Source organism: Mus musculus, chromosome 14 (genome assembly GCF_000001635.26).
Source record: "Mus musculus strain C57BL/6J chromosome 14, GRCm38.p6 C57BL/6J".
Lineage (NCBI taxonomy): Eukaryota > Metazoa > Chordata > Mammalia > Rodentia > Muridae > Mus > Mus musculus.
In genome coordinates, this window is record NC_000080.6 from 17,655,245 (window position 1) to 17,674,362 (window position 19,118).

The following is a 19,118-nucleotide window of genomic DNA, read 5'->3' on the forward strand; positions in this document are numbered from 1 at the left end:
TACCACAAAAGCAATCAATACATTTTCATGTTTCAGTAACTTTACACAAAAGAAACTGATTGTTCGATGATGGAACAGTTCAGGTGGAGGAGACTCTTTCATCTCCTCGTGGTGAGTGAAGGACCTTCCAGCTACAGCTTAGTAGTAGTATCTTCTACATCTAGCTGGGATACAAAGGGTGAGAACTGTGTGGCAGTTCTCTAACTAGTAGCACGCATGATTCTATGTTTTCTTTTGGTTACTGTTCTGTCACATATCTAAGACCTAGGGACATGTTTTAGTGATTCCCACTTTCTGTCCCACATGCCTGCCCCATGACTCCCTCCCCTTTGTACAAGCAGAAGGACTGGCTCAGTATATATTCTGTGCTGGTGTTTAGGGCCTAAAATTGAGCACATTATTTTGTGCTCCAGGATTAGCTTCCCCATCTTGAAAGTGGACTGTGTGATACTGTTTTGTTGCATTTACGAGAAACCTTAAGATCTGTGAGGTACTTAGGCTAGAACCTGGGCCATGTGTTTAATACGCATGAACTACTAACTACATTTCATGCTCCATGCTATTCACAGCAACACGCAGTGTCTTCTGTACCTACATGTTCCTGGTTTCTGCCACAAAAAAAATAAGTAAATAAAAATAAAAAATGGTCTGTTGTACACGACTATCTTCCAAACCAAACAACAGCCATAATTGGGAGTTCAACTGTGCACCCTTGTAACAGCTTAAGGTGGCTAAGCTTCTTGACTGTTCACATCCCTTCACAGGGGTATAGGAGAGTACAAAACCCTTGCCTGAGAATATGGTTATAGAGGCATTCTCCATTGGTTGTTGGAGGCAACGCTGCTTTAATGGCCTCTTTGGGGAAGGGCTACAGTATATAGTCTAGGAAAGATAAGGTTGGGGCTCCATATGTGTGGCTATAGGAAATCCCTCATTCCTAATGGTAAAGACTCTCCAGGTGGTGCCTTTTCAGGAGGAGCACACACACCTTTGTAAGTAACCCCTTACTTATGCTTTGTAAGGAAGCCCACTAAAGTCATTTGCTCCCCAGAGTGAATGTTGGTGCAATCAGGCTTCTGTCTGTGTTTGGGGCCTTAGAAGGTAGGGGACGAGTAGATGCTTATATTTCCCCAAAGGAAGGAATTTTAGCTATAGGCTCCAGTCCTTCTCAAGGGTCAGCTCCATGAGTATGTGTCCTACACTGCTGTGCTTGCACAGGGCTTAGTGGCTCTCCTCAACTGGGAAGTTGAACATCAGATATTTTGTTTATCAGTTATTTACATTACAATTCATAATAGTAGCAAGGTTACAGTTATGAAGTATCAATGAAATAATTTTATGGTTCAGATCACTACAACATGACCCCACGTAACAAACATGTAACAAAGGGTCACAGAATTCGGAAGATTGTAAACCCAGGGCTTAACTGATTGCTCCGCTGTCATCAAATTGACTTCACTAATGATTTCATTTTTAAACTTGCATTTTATAAGGAAAATTTGATAGTACAGGGAGCCATGTGCATGCACACAAGAAATAGAGAACGAAGGTCTCCCACAACTTTCTCTGGTCCTTCACATGTAAAATGTCGGTGTCCGGTGAGCATTCCAGAGATGTATTAGGTACGCATGCTTCATTGAGAACTGAGGAAGAACACAACCAACACAAGGGGTCATGGTCTCCATTCAACAGAACTAGCTTTGAGCCTAGTTAACAGCAACTGAGGATGCCTCCATGTACTTCCTTACTTGTGGTTACTTGCCACTAACTGATGGCCTGAAAGTGAAGATGCAGAAGGAAGGGGCCTTCCAGGTCTCTTTCACACAGTACTATGCCAAAGGTCCAATGCTGGCATGCAAAATAAGCACACATCAAGAAGTGAAATAGAGTGTGCTTTGCTCTGCATTCCCACTGCTCCAGCATGACAAGACACATGCATATATATGATCTGCAATAGTTGCTCAGTGCAATACTCCAGGTGAGTTAAACCCTCATGAACTGTATCACTACAGACATGGCAAAACACATGAATTGTCAAGTGTGCAATGATAATTTAAACCATTTCTTTGTCCTTGTTTGGAATATTAAAAACACACATAAAAATGCCATGACAGTCCCAAAGACAGAATGCAGAAAGCAGGACGTAGCTTTTAATTTTGTACCTCCTTGACAATTTTTCCTAACTTCATTTCTCACATTTGGAGCTAATAAATAATAATGCATTCAGCTACCTTCTAAAGCCAGTCTTACTGGACCCTCCCTCTTCTGGGCTCTTTTTGCTTCCTTGCTTGATCTGATTTGGCAGTTTATAGTCAGCCATTCCCCTTTTGAGGTCCCCATCTGTGGAGTCATTCAACCCCAGGCTGAAGGTACTCCAGACACCCTGCATGTATACTGAGCATGTTCAGTCCTCCTTCCCTTGATGTTAATCCTTTAATACAGTATAATACCTATTTGCATAGCATTTAATCTAGAGGTGAGACACAGGTCAGAGAAGTTAAATGTTGGTTACATGCAAATACTATGCCATTTTACATATGGAGTTAAGTCACCTGCAGATCCCAATAGCTATGGAGGGACACTGGAATGGTACCCCAGAGACACTAAAAGATGACTTTGTGTCTTTCTCACTGCCACCCATTGGTTTTGAAACTGTCATCTTCCCTAAGTGGTCTGTCAAAGGCTGTGGGGGGTGGGGGGAGTTTACAATTTTAGGCCAGAATGCCTGGGACTTTCATATAATGAACGTAACGATTTAGATTCTCCAGGGCTAGGTCTCAGGGCAGAGCAGCAGGCTCCAGAGAAAGCTGTTTGGTTAATGAAATGATTTAATGTTCCACCCCCCTCAGGAAATCTGTCCACAACTCCACAAACCTTCAAGAACTTCCTGTGTCTGAGTTCTTAGAGGATGGCCCCACTCCACACCCAATCCCACATGGCATTCCTTGTCATAACTACCATCTTTGATAACTGGTCAATTCTAATTTGTGCTTTATTTCTCCCACTGGATTCTGATTCACAGGCGCAGTAGGTAGGGACAAAGTGTAGTCATATAAGAAAGCTAAAAAGATAAGCAGTGCTCACAAATGCAGGAATTAAGAGAGAATATTTTTAAAAACACATTTTACCATGTTCAATAAAGATCTATGGCCAGTTGCACTGTGACCCATGCATGCTCTTGTTGGGCTTCATGTTTCATACTCTTTCTTGCCTAATAGTTCTTTAGGAAACAAACAGATGGCTTTCTTCCTTGACTGGAATCATCAGTTTGAAATTCATAGACTGGTCAGGAGGATGGTGTAGGTGAACTGTGATCCTAGGTTCTGAAAATAAGCAACTGTGCATCACAAGCCAGCAAAGATGGCACCTGAGACCCTGTGCTCCCAGGTTAGGATATCTTTTGCTTTCCCAGGAGTTCTCATGACTCTGAGAATTCCCATGACACTGTGTTGTGTAACAGATTCTTATGGTAACCCCTTACCACCACCCCACCAGCTCTGCTCTCTCAATACCCATTCAAATAGAATCCTACCAAATTTCCTGTTGGAGCGTTGCGATTATATAACACTGTTACAACCAGTCTTGTAAGCCGTTTAATACTTTCACTGATTCTCATTTCATAACTTTCCAAGCAAAATGAAATCAGACAAAACCATCTGAACAAAGAAAAGTAATCTTTTGATGTTGTTGTTATAGTTCATTTTTAGTATGTGGTTTTCTTCAGAAAGAATTTAAGAAAAAACATAGCTCAGAATTATACTAGAAGTATAACGTCCAGGGATTCCGGGTTTCCCAGGGGCCTCTTGAATTCCCCTTTCTAACTTATTACAGAGCTGTTCACAAGTCTCCCCCCCCCCCCCCCCCCCCCCCGACCTGGGCCAAGCCAGGCTTTTCCTTGCAGCCACCAGGGGGCTGTCTGGTTAGGAACTGGGTAGGAGAAGCTGCAGCTTTCCTCCAAACCAACCAAAACCTCCCAAGGCAGCTTTGGAGCAAAGCCCAGGAACTCGCCTGCAAAACAACCTTCACTCTAGAGCCGGCAAGTTCTTAGTGAAGCTTCATTCCGGGTGAGGAATAAAACACGGATTTCTTACAAAGAATTCAAAGGGCAGCCGAGTCTGTGCTGGCCGCGGGGAAAGGCAACGTTCTAGCAGCTGCTTTCTCTCCTGAGTCCTGCTTCTGACTCGCCACAGTTGTTAATGCTGTGACAGGAGGTGTGTTGGCCTTTCTTCTTTTTCCTTTCCTGTGGACTGCCCAAATAACACCCCCGGGGGGGCCTTATCACCCGTGGGGAAATCTAGACAACTCTTTAAAATGATCTAGACATCATTCCCTTTTATACCGTGTTACAAGAGTATGTTGAAGAAAGATTTTTCAAGGTATTTTTTTTTAACAGTGTTCATAAGAACATAATTGTATTCGGTCCTTAATCAAAGTAGTTTTGTCGCAATTGTTAACTTCCCATTGGCTGCGAGTTCTCTGAGCACTCTGCGTTTTTCCAATAAAACCTACCTCCAAGGCGTAGCTGGAAGACTGCCTGGGTCATCTGGAACAGCACACTGTCGCCCGCTGTTTTCTCCCAACCTGACCTTCGGAACTTGAGGTATGGACATTTCAGCGCTATGCTTGCAAGTGCAGAACCCTTCCAGGGTGGAGATTATTTTTGTCTTCTGGTTTTGTACTTATATTTCTAGGACAGAGGCGAAATAACGAGGTGTCCCTTTAAACCCTACTTGTAGAACCAACCCGGAACACACTCAGTGAGGTGTTGGGGGGGGGGGGCACTTCTCATTTAGGGCAAGCAAGGCATTGCCCATTGGTGTGGGGGAGCAGAGCGTCCAGAGCCACAGGAGGATCTGAGCGCCCCGTGTTTCCAAGCGCACCACAAGTGGTTTGGGGGCGGAAGGAGGAGCGCGGTGACACCTGCCGCGCCTGTCGGGCGACTCAGGAGGGTTGTGCCCCTGGAGATCCCCTCTATCTCCTGTCATTCATACCCTACCCCACCCCCTGTCACACTCCTACCTCTTCAACTAAAAGAATGATGGCTCAAATGGATCCTCCACGCTCCTGCAGTTGGGTGGGTGGACGCGTGTCCACCAGACCCGCAGCTACGTGACCCCGGGGGAGGGTGGCGCACAAGGCGCCGTTACCGCAGAGTCGTAGCGGGGGACATTTGCACATAAGCGGCAGGTGCGCAGGGCACTCGAGTGGAGGGTTGCTCGGGCAGTGGCAGGGAGCACAGCCCGGAAGCCATTTCGTCTCTGATACTCTGGCGGAGCCAGGGTGGCCTGAGCCTGCCGCAGCTGCTGGGAGAATCGAACAGGCTAGAGGACCAGAGGGGAAGAACGGTCGGCGGTTCGCCAGCGGCGGAGGAGCTGACACCCTAGTCCCTAGTAAGGCTACCGCGCTGGGTCCTCCGGAGTCGGAGACTCCGGCCCTGCACCTCGCCGCCCGCGCAGGTCGCGGCAGAGAGGTCGCCGGTGTCCTGGGACCCACGCTGCGCCCCTCAGCGTCGGCGCCGGAGGAGAGTTGACAGGTCAAGGGAATAGGGCTCGCTCGGGAGCCCGCGCAGTACTGGACCCCGTGGCGGAGGGGGCGGAGCGGGGAGGAGACTGCGGCTCGGCCGAGCACGGCGCAGCCTTGGGCGGGCGGCCGGCCGGCGTGACGCGGCGGGATTAACTTTGCATGGCTAATACGAGCACCAGAGCTGAGGCCACCGGCTGCTCGGCCGCAGCTCGCCAGCACGCCGCCTTGGGGCGCCACCTCCAGGCTCCAGCGCTCTGGTAACTTGGCAGGGTGGGCGGGCGTGGGGGGAGGTCTACAGGTCTTGCGGGCCGGGCGCGGGTGGCCAGCGACGCGCTCTGTCCTTGAAGCTGGCCTCTGAGACCGGCTCCTCTCGGGCTCGGGCACCCGGTGCAGGGACCTGAAGCCAGAACCCAACTAGGGACAAGCTCCTTGTGAAATGGAGTTTGACGTCCTGGGCTCCGAACCCAGTGGAAGTTTCCATGAGGAGGAAGTTGTAGGGCATGGGGGTTCGGAAGAGGCTGACAGGCGCGGGGGTGGGCGATTTAAAGGGACTGTGGGTCTCGTGTCCCATCTTTTTGGCTCCTGCACAGGAACTCCAGGCTTTGGAAAGGAGAAAGGTCCTGAATAAGCTGCTGCTCAGTGCCAGTCTGCCTCTCATCCGCTCCGCAGGCTCCCTCCCTCCAGAATCGCTCTTTTCCTTTGCTTCTTTTGGGTTCTGCATGTTTGTGACGATCCGGGTGGTGTCAGCTGTGCTCCCTAAGACCGGGAAAGACGTCTTTGGAGGGTTTCTATTGTTAGGGTTAGTTGTCATTTTGGAGGAAGATTTCCCGTGACTGCAGTGGGATTATTATTGGAGCTAATTCTTAAAGCCTTCTGGTTTGTTTTTAAGAGGGAGGGGGCGGAGTGTGCATACGTGGGTTGTTTTTGGTTTTTTGTTTGTTTGTTTGTTTGTTTTTAATTAAAGGCTAACTGTATAATTTGCCCCAAATGGGAAGTTTTTAAAGGGTCTATTAAGCATTTCTATAGTGAGTCAAATAAAGAAAAGAATACCTGGGCAGGCAGGTTCGCTATCCCATTCTGCCCTTTGCACACACATGAAGAACTCAAAGACTGTCGAATCAGAAAATAACATTGCATAAATTCCTCCTCTTCAAGTGTGGTTGATCCTAGATACTAGTGATCAGTTTTTAAAGACCTGTTTAAAACTGAACATTCTTTGTTCAATGCATGAAAAGGAGAACACAGCAAGCAATTTAGTTAACGATGACCGTATTAAGTAGTGTAGACCCGTTGGGGAGTTTCTTTATATGATTTATCTCTGGTTTAGCATGTTTGATGATACTGTAATGAAATATCCTCACTGTGTTGCAAAGGAATAAAATTTTCTTTTTGGTAAAGAAACGTTCTGTGATTCATTCTGAATATTCTGGATGACTGATCTCCCTAATTCACTTCAGCTTGTTATTTCCCGTTCTGAAAGAAGTCATGAACTTGGTACCATTAATGAAAAGGTGTTTCGTGGGAAGTATTTTGGACAGGGGCAGATTTTAGAGTGTTTTCATGCTGATTGGCCGTGCTTCAATTGACCCGGAGAGATATTAAGTAAAAAGTGCATTTGCTTGAGCCATTTTATGTGAAGAAATTAGTGAAGAATAACTTATTGCTTTCCCATGTTAAATAGATACTATTAGGATCCTATATTTTAAATAAATTCCAATTGTTTATTATATACTGGAAAAGAAAAATCTGCTTCACTTTGTGAGTAAAGGTAAATGGTACTGAACTGCTTCAGAATTGCTAATTTTTAATGAAACTGTTCTTGTTGGCATTACAATGCAAAAGCTTAATCTCATTGGCATTGAGGTATTGCTATATAAAGTAACTGGCACTAGAAGGGGGATAAATATTTGACTTCTCCCCTTCCAGCTTCTTTGTGGTAAATTTTGTATTAAAAAGAAACAAGCTGCAACTTCCCTATAATCCAGCACCTCTGGAAAAGGATGACTTGTTAAACAATTCCTAGGAAGGGAAAGCTGAGGCCCGCTCCTTCCCTGCTTGTTTGTAGATGCTGGTTCCATCCAGCAATGGATGCTTGGAGCTACCAGACAGCTTCTATACTTACTGTGTAGTAAGCTTATCTTTTCTATGGAAATCAGTAGAGGTGACTGGCTTCTTTAGTCTCTTGCTCTTGTGGAGGTTACATGCCACCTTCTTAGTAGGCAGGCTTTTTTTCCCTGTGTTCTCTCTGAAAGATCCTCTGCTTTTTGATCTGTTTTTCCCCTCAATACTAGCTATGGTCAGAACTGTTCTTTTGTTCTGATACTTGTGAATTTCCTCTTTAACACTGAATTCTGACTATTCTAGATGACAGCATGGTGTTCAGGAGGACGACAGTGTTCATATCTTTTTGCACTCTTGTTCTACCAGCATTTGCAAGAATACCTAGTACTCCATAGGCACTGGTAAATTTTAACTGAACAAATTAGAAAAAACATTGCCCTGACCCCAATGCCTGGCTAAGTACTTCAACCATTGCCATTTTGGACATGCCTAAAATCTGGTGAGGTGTGAAAACACTTTCTCTCTCTCTCTCTCTCTCTCTCTCTCTCTCTCTCTCTCTCACACACACACACACACACACACACACACACACACACACACACACACGGTGGGAGATGTCAGTCTTTGCATCTCTCACTCTCTGTTGCTCTCCATCTGATAACAGCTGATCTACCTTTTTATATAGTTAATTCTTCAAGTTCCTCCTCCCAGGCTTTGCCTTGGCTATATCAAAATACTCAACAGTGCTTCTACCTTACACACCTCCTGTCCCTTTGATTACTGAAGACATTGACCTTTAGTTATCTGAGTTTAGGCTGGATCTTACTCCAGAGGCATAGTTAGGACCAAGACTTCTCATACTTTGATGTCATAACAAAGTCCCTGGCTTTGGCAGTTCTGAGGGACCAAGGGCTGTCAGTGATAACATTTAGGCTACAAAACTTGTGGCAGGGGAGGGAGATATCAGGCTTGCTGAGTCTAACATAACTCAGAAAAGTTCTTGGTGATAGATCTAGAAATAACCTGCTCATTACTGTGTGCTTTGCCTGGGTTTCCCCCTCCCCCCACCTTTTTTTCACTTTTATAAACATATTCTGAACCAGGAGATTATGAGGAATATGCAGTTATCTGAGTTTTCAAGTGACCAGAGTTTGGTACCTAAAGAGAGTCACTTTCAAATCATTATTCACAGCATTTTTTTTTTTTTTGCCAGTTCAAAACACAAGGAAACTGTAACTGAAAATCATGGTAATTTATTTTTATACAGAACTAAGTTTTAGAAATGTGTCTGAGTAAATACATCATAAAAACCTGCAAAATGGAGCTGAGGAGCTCAGCAATTAAAAGTGTGTGTTGTTCTCAGAAGACCTTAGTTTAGTTCACAGCACCCACGTCAGACAACTCATAAGTGTCCATAGTGTCTCTAGAGCATCTAATATCCTCCTCTGGACTTCTTGGACCTTTGTACTTGGATACACATACCCTCACACATATGCATAGATTGTAAAATAAATAATAAAAATAACCATTTAATTAAAAAATCCTATAAAATAATGTTAGTACTTTTAATAGTGAGAGGGAAGAAAAGATCAATGTTTTGGGAAATGAGAATAATAGTTGTACCAAAATACAACGGGCTTACTGCTGTAGTATATTTAATTTATTGCCAAATTTTTGTGGTAACCAGTTTACCAGAAAAAGCGGATAGGGTGGAGTGGGAGGGCCTATCTGGATTTGATATTTAGGAGAATCAATTAGATGCCATTTGCAGGATGTTTCCCATGGTACCTGACAGAATCACAGAGAATAAAGTAGACCTCTTTAATGTGGTCATATCTCTGACAACTTTCAAGAGGAGAAAAATGAAGAGAACATGATGAGGAAAAGACTCCTGATGGAGATTTCTCTGTGGGGCTAAGCTGTTCCAGTGGTCCAGGTTCTGGCATATGCCTCAATACTTAAATAGAGCTCAGAAGATGAGTGGGATCAGGGACTAACATGTCCACTAAGCTAACTCTTTTGATATCCAGTGTCGGCCTGGATTTTGTCCCAAGCAACTGGAGAGGACAGGACAGATGGGTATTTGAACATGGCCCTGTAGTAGTAGAGCTCCTGAGTAGGGACTCCTAATGCTTTGGGTCTTGATCTCTGTAGATCTGCTTTCAGGGTGACATGTCTGTTTTCTTTTCTGTCCCACTTCTAAATTGTGATGAAAGCCTGTGTGGGGGTTTGCCCATCCCTAACATGGATTCCTAGAAAGACCTTGATACTTGGGTACAGTTATTGGAAGAGGATGGGTCAGGGCAGCTTCTTTTTCGCTTCCAGGTCAGCGTGAGCAACATCTTTCAACATGGCTTAGCTAAAAATGGATTACATGAGGAGCCAGAGCATGTGATTGTTTCTGTGATTGGGGCTTGAGCTTGTGTCAAAGCTGGATAAGCAATGCATGGCAAGTTAGCATGTTTGTTTGAAAGCCATTTCCGTGCCTTGATTTGATTTCTCAGCCTGCAGGTATTCATTTATCTACCATGTACCTGACCCTGTAGCTAGTGACAGGTGGAGCAGTGTGCAAAGATTAAGCCCAGGTGTGCTTCAGTGTCCTCCATTGATGAAATAGGCATGCCCTTTGGGGTTTCCTCTAAGATCCTTGGCTGAGGGTCAGGGGAGGATAAAGTCACTTTCTTTCTAAGAGCTGCTTGTCTTGTGGTACTTCGAGAACCCCACCAGGATCCACCAACTGAATCTAAGAGCTTGAATGTATTGAGGCTAATGAATTTCTCACAGAGTATGCTCATTTCCACTTTAATTTCCAGAACTTTCTAGTGCATTATAGAACTTGAGCAGATACCACGTCCAAAACAGAATCTCAATCACATGCTGTCATCCTTTGAGAGTCAGAGTAATGATTGCCGCCAATGCTAATGTGCTTGTCTCTACTGCCATAATTTTAGGGAGGCCCTAAGCCATGTGTGCAGGCAGCTCTTGGTCAGTGAGAAGCCACCCTCTATGATGAAACCTGCTATTTTTTGTCTAAATTGATAGTCAGAGGGCTTGGGTTTGAACCCAAGAGGGTTGATGAACTGTGTCTCTGGAAACATGCTCTGGCCCTTTCATTACCACAGACACATATCCTCCAAGGTGCACCAAGGTGCAGAGAATGTGTCCAATGGCCAAAGATGTTCATGACATGTTAAATCTGTACAATATGTATATCTAGACTTAAAACCCAAAGTGACCATATTTGAGTCTTTGGCCAGAAAAATATAACCTTGAATTGCTGCTAAATAATAATTACCGAAATTGACATTTATGTAGAGGTTTTTGAAAGACCAAACACCTAGGTGCAAATTCATGACCTAAGTTGTAGTTTGAAAACGTTGCTGATCTGCACATCTGAATTCCATTTTATCTTCTTCATCCTGACATTTTCTACTAGTTTTCATGTTTCTGCATCCTCTTTTACCAAAACTTGCAAATGTGTACCAAACATGTTCTCCACTCAACACATGCACATATGTGTATTTGTGTATTACTAATGGAATATTGCCACCTCATGGTGGGGCACATCCAACATTTAGAGAGGATCTGCTAAACTGTTATTCGTTCAAGTCTCTAGAGCCCAAAGAGGGCTTAAGGAAATCGTTGCTCTCTTTCATGGTGCAGAATTTAAGGAACTATTGGAGCCTTGAGTAGTAAGTCAGCCTAAGTCAAAGCTGGAGTACAGGTGGGCAAGTGGAGGTGCCTGCTGGTCTTCTTTGTTGAGGGGTTTAGTGGCAGGCATTGAGGAATCCACGGAATATCCTGACCTTTTGACATCTGTTGCTCCTGTGCAGGCAGAATAGATCAGAGACTGCCCTCCACCATCTTAGTGTTTTCTCAGGACTGGTTTCCCAAGGTTCAGCAATGTGGACCCAGCAAAGAATGCTTGATGCTAACAACTATGCTATTTCCAGCCTTGTTCATCTTTTTCTCACATTTCTCTGCTGTATGCACCAATGTCTTACCAACCTACATGCCCAAGGTCACAGAGTCCGTCTCTGTGTCCAGGATATGCCATGTTCTTACACACAGAGGCAAAGGCACTGCTCATGTCATTGTATGAAATGTTACCCATGCCCACATCATAGCCCATAGATCCTGCTCTCCCTTTCAGCCCTTTCTCTGACTCCTGGACATGGTGGTAGAGCCTGTCTTTTACTATTAGCCTGTTTGTTCTTTGTCACTTATGGCAGAGAAATCCTGAACATAGCAACTTAATATAAGTGTCCCAGAGTCTGATTTTACACTGGTGTGTGTTACAGATGTCCAGGAGTGAAGAGGGTAGATAATTAAACCTGCACTATCTTCATGTTCGTTGAGTGACTGCGCATTACATGCATACATATTTAGGAAGCAACGAATAGCCAGTGTTCCTCCAGAGAGTGTGTGGACCTGAGTTCTTGGTATTGCTTTTGTTTTGTTTTGTTTTGTTTTGCTTTGCTTTGCTTTGCTTTGCTTTGCTGTGTTTTGTTTTGTTTTGTTTTGTTTTGTTTTGTTTTGTTTTGTTTTGTTTTGTTTTGTTTTGTTTTTCCAAGGCAGGATTTCTCTGTGAAGCCCTGGCTGTCCTGGAATTCACTCTGTAGACCAGGCTGGCCTCGAACTCAGTGATCTGCATGCCTCTGCCTCCCAAGTGCTACTGATTCATACCATCACAGAAGTGTTTCACAGATTCACACCATCGCAGAAGTATTTCACTGTTATTTTAGAGCCCTATTACTTTAAAAAATACAATCATAATAATGTACACCATCTCTTGACTTATTTTTTAACATTTAAAGTAGTAATTTGCACATGCAGAGAACAGCCAACTCTGCTTTATTTCCATTACAATCCCACCTATGATGGTTTGTATATTCTTGGGCCAGGGAGTGGTACCATTTGGAAGTGTGACCTGGTTGGATTAGGTGTGCCTCTGTGGGTGTGGGCTTAAGATCCTCACCCTAGTTGCCAGGAAGTCAGTCTTCCACTAGCAGCCTTTGGATGAAGATGTAGAAATCTCAGCTCTGCCCGTGCAGTGCCTGCCTGGATGCTGCGATGCTCCTACCTTGATGGTAATGGATTGAACCTCTGAACCTGTAAGCCAGCCCCAATTAAATGTTTTTTATAAGACTTGCCTTGGTCATGGTGTCTGTTCACAGCAGTAAAACCCTAACTAAGACACCACCCAAGCCTGCCTATAATTTCTGCTATCTTCCAGTACCTGAAGATTTTGACTTATGTCTCAAATGTAGCCAAAGCACTGAAAACCAAATGGCAATATACATTTGTCTGATTTTTTTCCTTTAAGAAAACAAAGGACCATAGGAATTTAACACCAAATATCCCTTAAAAATAGAAGCCATGTTTTCTGAGGTTGATTTATTCTGGAGCTTAGTCCTTACACAGAATTCAACAAACAGCCACACTCCTGGGGCCTTGGAGGGTATAAAAAATCTCATTCATTTAGGTTTCTAATTGTAATGTATACTCTGCAGATTATTTACTATTATTTAAAACACGTTCTCATGATGGACAGAATAGCATGCATACTTGTAATTCCACCATTTGAGATGCTGAGGCAGGAGAATTATAAGTTTGACATCAGCCTTGACAATATCTGGCTATGTTTGTCTCAAACAAACGAACAAACAAACAAGCAAAGCTAACAGAAAGAAAGTAGGAAGAAGAACGTCTGGACAAAGAAAGGGATATATGCTCAGATTTTTGACAATTGAAGTTTCCTTAAAAAGTAAAACTTTAAAATATACACCACCACCCCCCCCACATCCGAGTGCATTCCCCCATCCTAAATGAATTGAGCATCTACTATGCACCAGGAGTGATAGTAGGTGTCAAAGCACCATGATGAACACTCAAAAATTTCTGCTAAGGAAATGTGCAGAGCCCCTTGGGACAGTGAACAGGAGGTTACAGTGTAGTACAGAGTGTCTCAAAAGCAGACAGCATTACTATTTTGGACCAGATAAGTCTTTGGTGGGGAACTGTCCTATACACTGTGGGTTGTCAGCATCCTTACCTTCTACCAACCAAAACAAGTGGTACAGATTGTAGATGCAAAAAATGTTAGCAAAGTTTGTGTAATGGGCAGCAAAGTTGATAGAGCAAGGACCTCCGGTACAGAAATGTGGAGCCAGGCCTAGGTGGTGGGAGTGTGGGCACTTGTGTTCTGGCTTAACCTGTCTTCACAGAATATTCAGCTTCTTCCTCTGTAATGTGTAAAGAATCAGTATATGGTCTAAGCCATAGCTATTCATAGTGACAACTATTGACACAGATATAGACATACAGAATTGGTAAGTCCTGTGGTGTAGTCAACACAGGGCCCAGTGGGAGTGTGTAGCTAGGGATGGAGAGGTTTCTGGACAGAAAGACCAGGAAATAACACAGGAAGTGGGGATGGGGTAAAGCATTCAGAACCTGTGAGGATTCTGGTGCTTGCAGGAAGGACAGCAAGAGAGGCTGCTGGGGCAGGTGGATTTCAGATGCCTTCCCTAGCCAAAGACTGACTGAGCCTAGGTTTTTGCCCGTTGCCTGATGTCTTTGGAAACAGTCTTAACTTTCTTCAACATATGAAACATTTTTCATCTTAATTCTGATCAGATATTTAGCAGGATAATTTTTAAAATGTTTTTATTAGATATTTTCTTCATTTACATTTCAAATGCTATCCCGAAAGTTCCCTATACACTTCCAGAGCCCTGCTCTCCAACCCACCCACTCCCGCTTCCTGGCCCTGGCATTGCCCTGTACTGGGGCATATAATCTTTGCAAGACCAAGGGCCTCTCCTCCCAATGATGGCCGACTGGGCCATCCTCTGCTACATATTCAGCTAGAGACATGAGCTCAGGGGGTACTGGTTATTTCATATTGTTGTTCCACCTATAGGGTTACAGACCCCTTTAGCTCCTTGGGTTCTTTCTCCAGCTCTAGTAGGATGATTTTGTACTTGTAGGAACTTTAAGTTTAACATGAAAATAGATTACATGTTAGGTTCTCTTTGAGGTATTTTCAAATGGAGCTTAAAGACTGTCTGTCATCTTCTTCACAGTCATGTGTGATCCTAAAGGACATTGTACCTCTGTTTCCTGTCTGACAGAAACACAGTTGCTCCTCTGTGACTAGGGAAAAACAGTGCTGCTGTTGTATTGATACATTACTTAATATTGATTATTGATATCCTAACTGTCTGGGATTTGATTACTTTTATCAAAATTATAAATGGTGATGAAGTGATTGAATCAATGGATGAGTATGCCATTATACAAGTACAATCTAATTACCATAAAAAGTAGTTCAAAAAATACCATGCTTTATCAGAGCTTGTGTTTCCTAGTCATAATATGATTAATATGCATAAATTAGATCATCTCATTTATGTTTAGCCCAAGAGTTGGGAAGAATTTTTGGTAATGGTTCGTAGAGTGACATACATTCACATAGAGGGTCTCTTGAATCTTTTTGGGTCTTCAAATACAGAGAGAAAACAGCCATAGAAAATACGTAAGCAAATGAGCATACCACATACCAATAAATTCTTTAAACAACATGGTAGCTTGAGGTTTGGAAATGCTGGTATCAATCACTGCCCTGTCTGAAAGAAGTGACTGTGAGTCACATAGGTGCAGTTTTGTCTGATAATCTCATTAATTGAAAAAAGCAACCAATGCGTTTAATTTCAATCTATATTGTATTTTACTCAGCATATCAGAAACATTGACATAAGAACAGTATAAAAGTTTTAGTTAATGTGTTTTAATTTTCAGTATCTATTAAACAGCATAAATACATTAGTAGAGAGCCAGGGGGAACAAAGCCAGAGCTGACTCTTGGTAAGTTGACAGGGCTGTTGAATTACTTCTCTGTAGTATGTTCAAATGGTGTGTTACGTAAGTTTGATTTATAAGTGTTAATTTTCATAGTATTTATTTTAGTATTGCTTACTAAAATCGGTCATCTTTTTTAGATATAAAATTATGTTTACCTAGGAACTATAATAAATATTCTTTATCATATATTCAGCCACGTTGGTAAAAAAAAAATACCCCCACAAAGGAACTGTAAGAGGCATCGATAATAAGCACAAGGCAAGAAATAAACTCCCTTCTAATTATAACTGATATATTTTTCCTTTCTGAAAACCTTATTACTTCTTATTAAAATATTTTATTTTAAGAAAGGAGTGAGAAGGACTGAGGGGGATGCTCAGGAGACAGTGCCTAACAGGTACAAGACTTTGGTTTAACTGTCAGTAAAAGAACGAAGGAAAGAGACATGGCAACCAATCCATGCTGAGCAGAATCCTGCTGGGATCTGTCAGGTGGAGTGAGCTGAGACCTGTCAGGAGCTCTGAGGAGCTGCACTCCATTCTCCTGGGTTCAACTCTCCTGTCTACAAGTCTGACTCAGCAAATCATTACTGGTATTTCTGAAAGTTGTAGTTCTTACTGTGAAACAGTTGATCCAGATAGTGTCTTTCAGTTATAGGTAGCTCTTGGTACTTCAACCTACAAAAGTAAATCGCTTGGTGTTTTTCCCCAGCTAGTGATGACCCCACAGCCAGGCTCCAGTGACATGCTGTGGAACAAGGTGGGAGCCACTTCTTTTACTGGCCTCATATACAGTATAGCACTATACAAATTCCATCTAGTTATAAAAGTAGTTTTTTTAAAACAAATTTTTATTAGATATTTTCATCATTTACATTTCAAATGCTATTCCCAAACTCTCCAAAACCCCCCATCCTACTCCCCAACCCACTCATTCCCACTTCCTGGCCCTGGCATTCCCCTGTACTAGAACATATGATCTTTGCAAGACCAAGGGCCTCTCCTCTCAATGATGGCCACCAACTTCTGCTACATATGCAGCTAGAAACATGAGCTCTGGAGGGTACTGGTTAGTTTATTTTATTGTTCCACCTATAGGGTTGCAGACCCCTTCAGCTCATTGGGTACTTTCTCTAGCTCCTCCATTGGGGGTCCTGTATTCCATCCAATAGATGACTGTGAGCATCCACTTCTGTATTTGCCAGGCATTGGCATAGCCTCACAAGAGAGAGCTATATCAGGGTCCTGTCAGCAAAATCTTGCTGGCATATGCAATAGTGTCTGTGTTTGGTGGCTGATTATGGGATGGATCCCTGGATGGGGCAGTCTCTGGATGGTCCTTCCTTCTGTCTCAGCTCCAAGTTTTGTCTCTAAGAACAAAAGAATTCTAAGGAGAAACAAAGTTTCCACACTTTGGTCTTCATTCTTCTTGAGTTTCATGTGTTTTGCAGATTGTATCTTGGGTATTCTAGGTTTGTGGGATAATATCCACTTATCAGTGAGTGCATATCATGTGAGTTCTTTTGTGATTGGGTTACCTCACTAAGGATGATATCCTCCAGATCCATTCATCTGCCTAAGAATTTCATAAATTCATTGTTTTTAATAGGTGAGTACTACTCCACTGTGTAAATGTACCACATTTTCTGTATCCATTCCTCTGTTGAGGGACATATGGGTTCTTTCCAGCTTCTGGCTATTACAAATAAGGCTGCTATGAACATAGTGGAGCTGTGTCTTTATTACCAGTTGGAACATCTTCTGGGGATATGCCCAGGAGAGGCATTGCTGGATCTTCCAGTAGTAGTATGTCCAATTTTCTGAGGAACCGCCAGACTGACTTTCAGAGTGGTTGTACAAGCTTGCAATCCTACCAGCAATGGAGGAGTGTTCATCTTTCTCCACATCCTTGCCAGCATCTGCTGTCATCTGAATTCTTTATTTTAGCCCTTCTCACTGGTGTGAAGTGGAATCTCAGTGTTGTTTTGATTTGCCTTTCTCTGATGATTAAGGATGTTGAACATTTTTTCAGGTGCTTCTCAGTCATTTGGTATTCCTCAGTTGAGAATTCTTTGTTTAGCTCTGTGCCCCATTTTTTAATGGGGTTATTTGATTTTCTGGAGTCCAGCTTCTTGAGTTCTTTGTATATATTGAATATTAGTCCCCTATCTGATTTAGGATTGGTAAAGATCCTTTTCCAATCTGTTGGTGGCCTTTTTGTCTTATTGCCTTACATAAGCTTTGCAAACAAATAAAAATAGTCTTAATAAAATGCTAATTATGAGTAAATTAGTTCATCTCATTTATCTTTAGTCCAAGAGTCGGCAAGAACTTTTATAAATGGTCCATAGAGTGAGTATTATTCACTTTCATATATAGTAAAGGGATGGAAGACTATCTGTATTGATCAGTTGTGAGCTTGACACTGGAGAGATGGAGATCAAGGCCTGGAGTTTGTGTAGGGGTATGGCCATCTGCACCAACACCCATGGCAGTAGTGAAATACCCAGCCTTGCCACCACCCAGCCATGACACCTCTGGCTACTACATACTGACTTTGAACTTTAGCAACAGTAATATTGTACAATGGCATAATACTGTTATAATTTACAAATTCTATAATTCTTTGAGTGGCATGAGAACAATGCTGCCTAAAAATTGACCATCAGCATCATTTTAGCCTCAAAATAATCCTTGTGAAGGAGAATGTCAATATGATGCTCAATGGTGCATGAGGTCAGAAGAGGGCCCTGTATCCTTAATGTGATATGGGGAGGAGTCTAGAAACTCTGGAGATCAAAACCTAGAGATGTCCAAATCCAAATCCCTTAGAAGATATTGTCTTAGTCAGGGTTTCTATTCCTCCACAAAACATTATGGCCAAGAAGCAAGTTGGGGAGGGAAGAGTTTATTCAGCTTATACTTCCATATTGCTGTTCATCACCAAAGGAAGTCAGGACAGGAACTCACACAGGGCAGGAACTTGGAGGCAGGAGCTGATGCAGAGGCCATGGAGGGATGTTACTTACTGGATTGCTTCCTCTGGCTTGCTCAGCCTGCTTTCTTATAGAACCCCGGCCCTCCTATCTAGGGATGACACCATCCAAAATGGGCCCTCCCCTACTAATAACTAATTGAAAAAAATGCCTTACAGCTGAATCTCATGAAGGCATTTCCTCAAGGGAGGCTCCTTTCTCTATGATAACTCCAGCTTGTGTCAAGTTGACACACAAAACCAGGCAGTACAGAGATGGTGAGATAAGGGTTTGCTCAGTGATGGAGAAAATATTTGCCTAACATGTGAGGAGACTTAAGTTCAGTCTCCACTGCCATTTTTTTGTTTTAAAAGAAAAGTGAGTTTGGTATGCACAGACTTTCACACATGCACACAGGCACATGGGCACACACACACACACACATTCACTTACCCAGCAAGGGCTGAGCCCTCATGCAGCGTGCCTTACACACTAGAAGTTGTAGCTTTGGTCCTCAGCTTGAAAATAAAGAAAAGAGAAATCCTACATATAGAATCAAAATTGAAAATCTTTCCGATTCTGTCCAGTAAACACATGCCACTTCTGTGAGTGTTCCTCATAATCTGTCTACAGGGAACACTATGTGTTTAGGTCACATAATGACATTCATTCCTTTGCTGCTTAGCATCTAGAG

General features: G+C 43.0%; 2 protein-coding genes across 13 annotated transcripts in view; one reads left to right on the top strand and one right to left on the bottom strand.

The window, feature by feature from the left end:
- The first annotated feature begins 3,980 nt into the window (after window positions 1–3,980).
- The window catches only part of Thrb (thyroid hormone receptor beta), a 380,873-nt gene continuing 365,735 nt past the window's right edge, over window positions 3,981–19,118 (top strand). For 5 of the 12 annotated variants that reach the window (XM_030247720.1, XM_011244737.2, XM_006517966.3 and 2 more), the window contains exon 1: window positions 5,517–5,780. The gene's annotated coding sequence lies outside the window, so the exon portion shown is untranslated. Of the gene's footprint in view, window positions 5,391–5,516; window positions 5,781–19,118 lie in introns of those variants that run through there. The other 7 variants (XM_011244739.3, XM_006517970.4, XM_011244741.3 and 4 more) reach the window with 7 other exon arrangements.
- On the bottom strand, window positions 4,672–6,334 carry LOC115488350 (serine/arginine repetitive matrix protein 1-like). The gene is made up of 3 exons (XM_030248233.1): window positions 5,988–6,334; window positions 5,020–5,920; window positions 4,672–4,687 (listed from the first exon to the last, which is right to left on the bottom strand). The coding sequence occupies exons 1-2, from the start codon at window positions 6,332–6,334 to the stop codon at window positions 5,044–5,046; spliced, it is 1,224 nt and encodes a 407-aa protein (XP_030104093.1). The 3' UTR covers window positions 4,672–4,687; window positions 5,020–5,043.

What these genes read in the sequence shown, in the direction of transcription:
- LOC115488350 (XM_030248233.1), bottom strand. Translation starts at nt 6,334, where the DNA reads ATGACAACTAACCCTAACAATAGAAACCCTCCAAAGACGTCTTTCCCG. An exon ending in CTCATGGAAACTTCCACTGG is followed by an intron (nt 5,921 to 5,987) that starts GTTCGGAGCCCA and finishes TTCTGGCTTCAG; the next exon opens with GTCCCTGCACCGGGTGCCCG.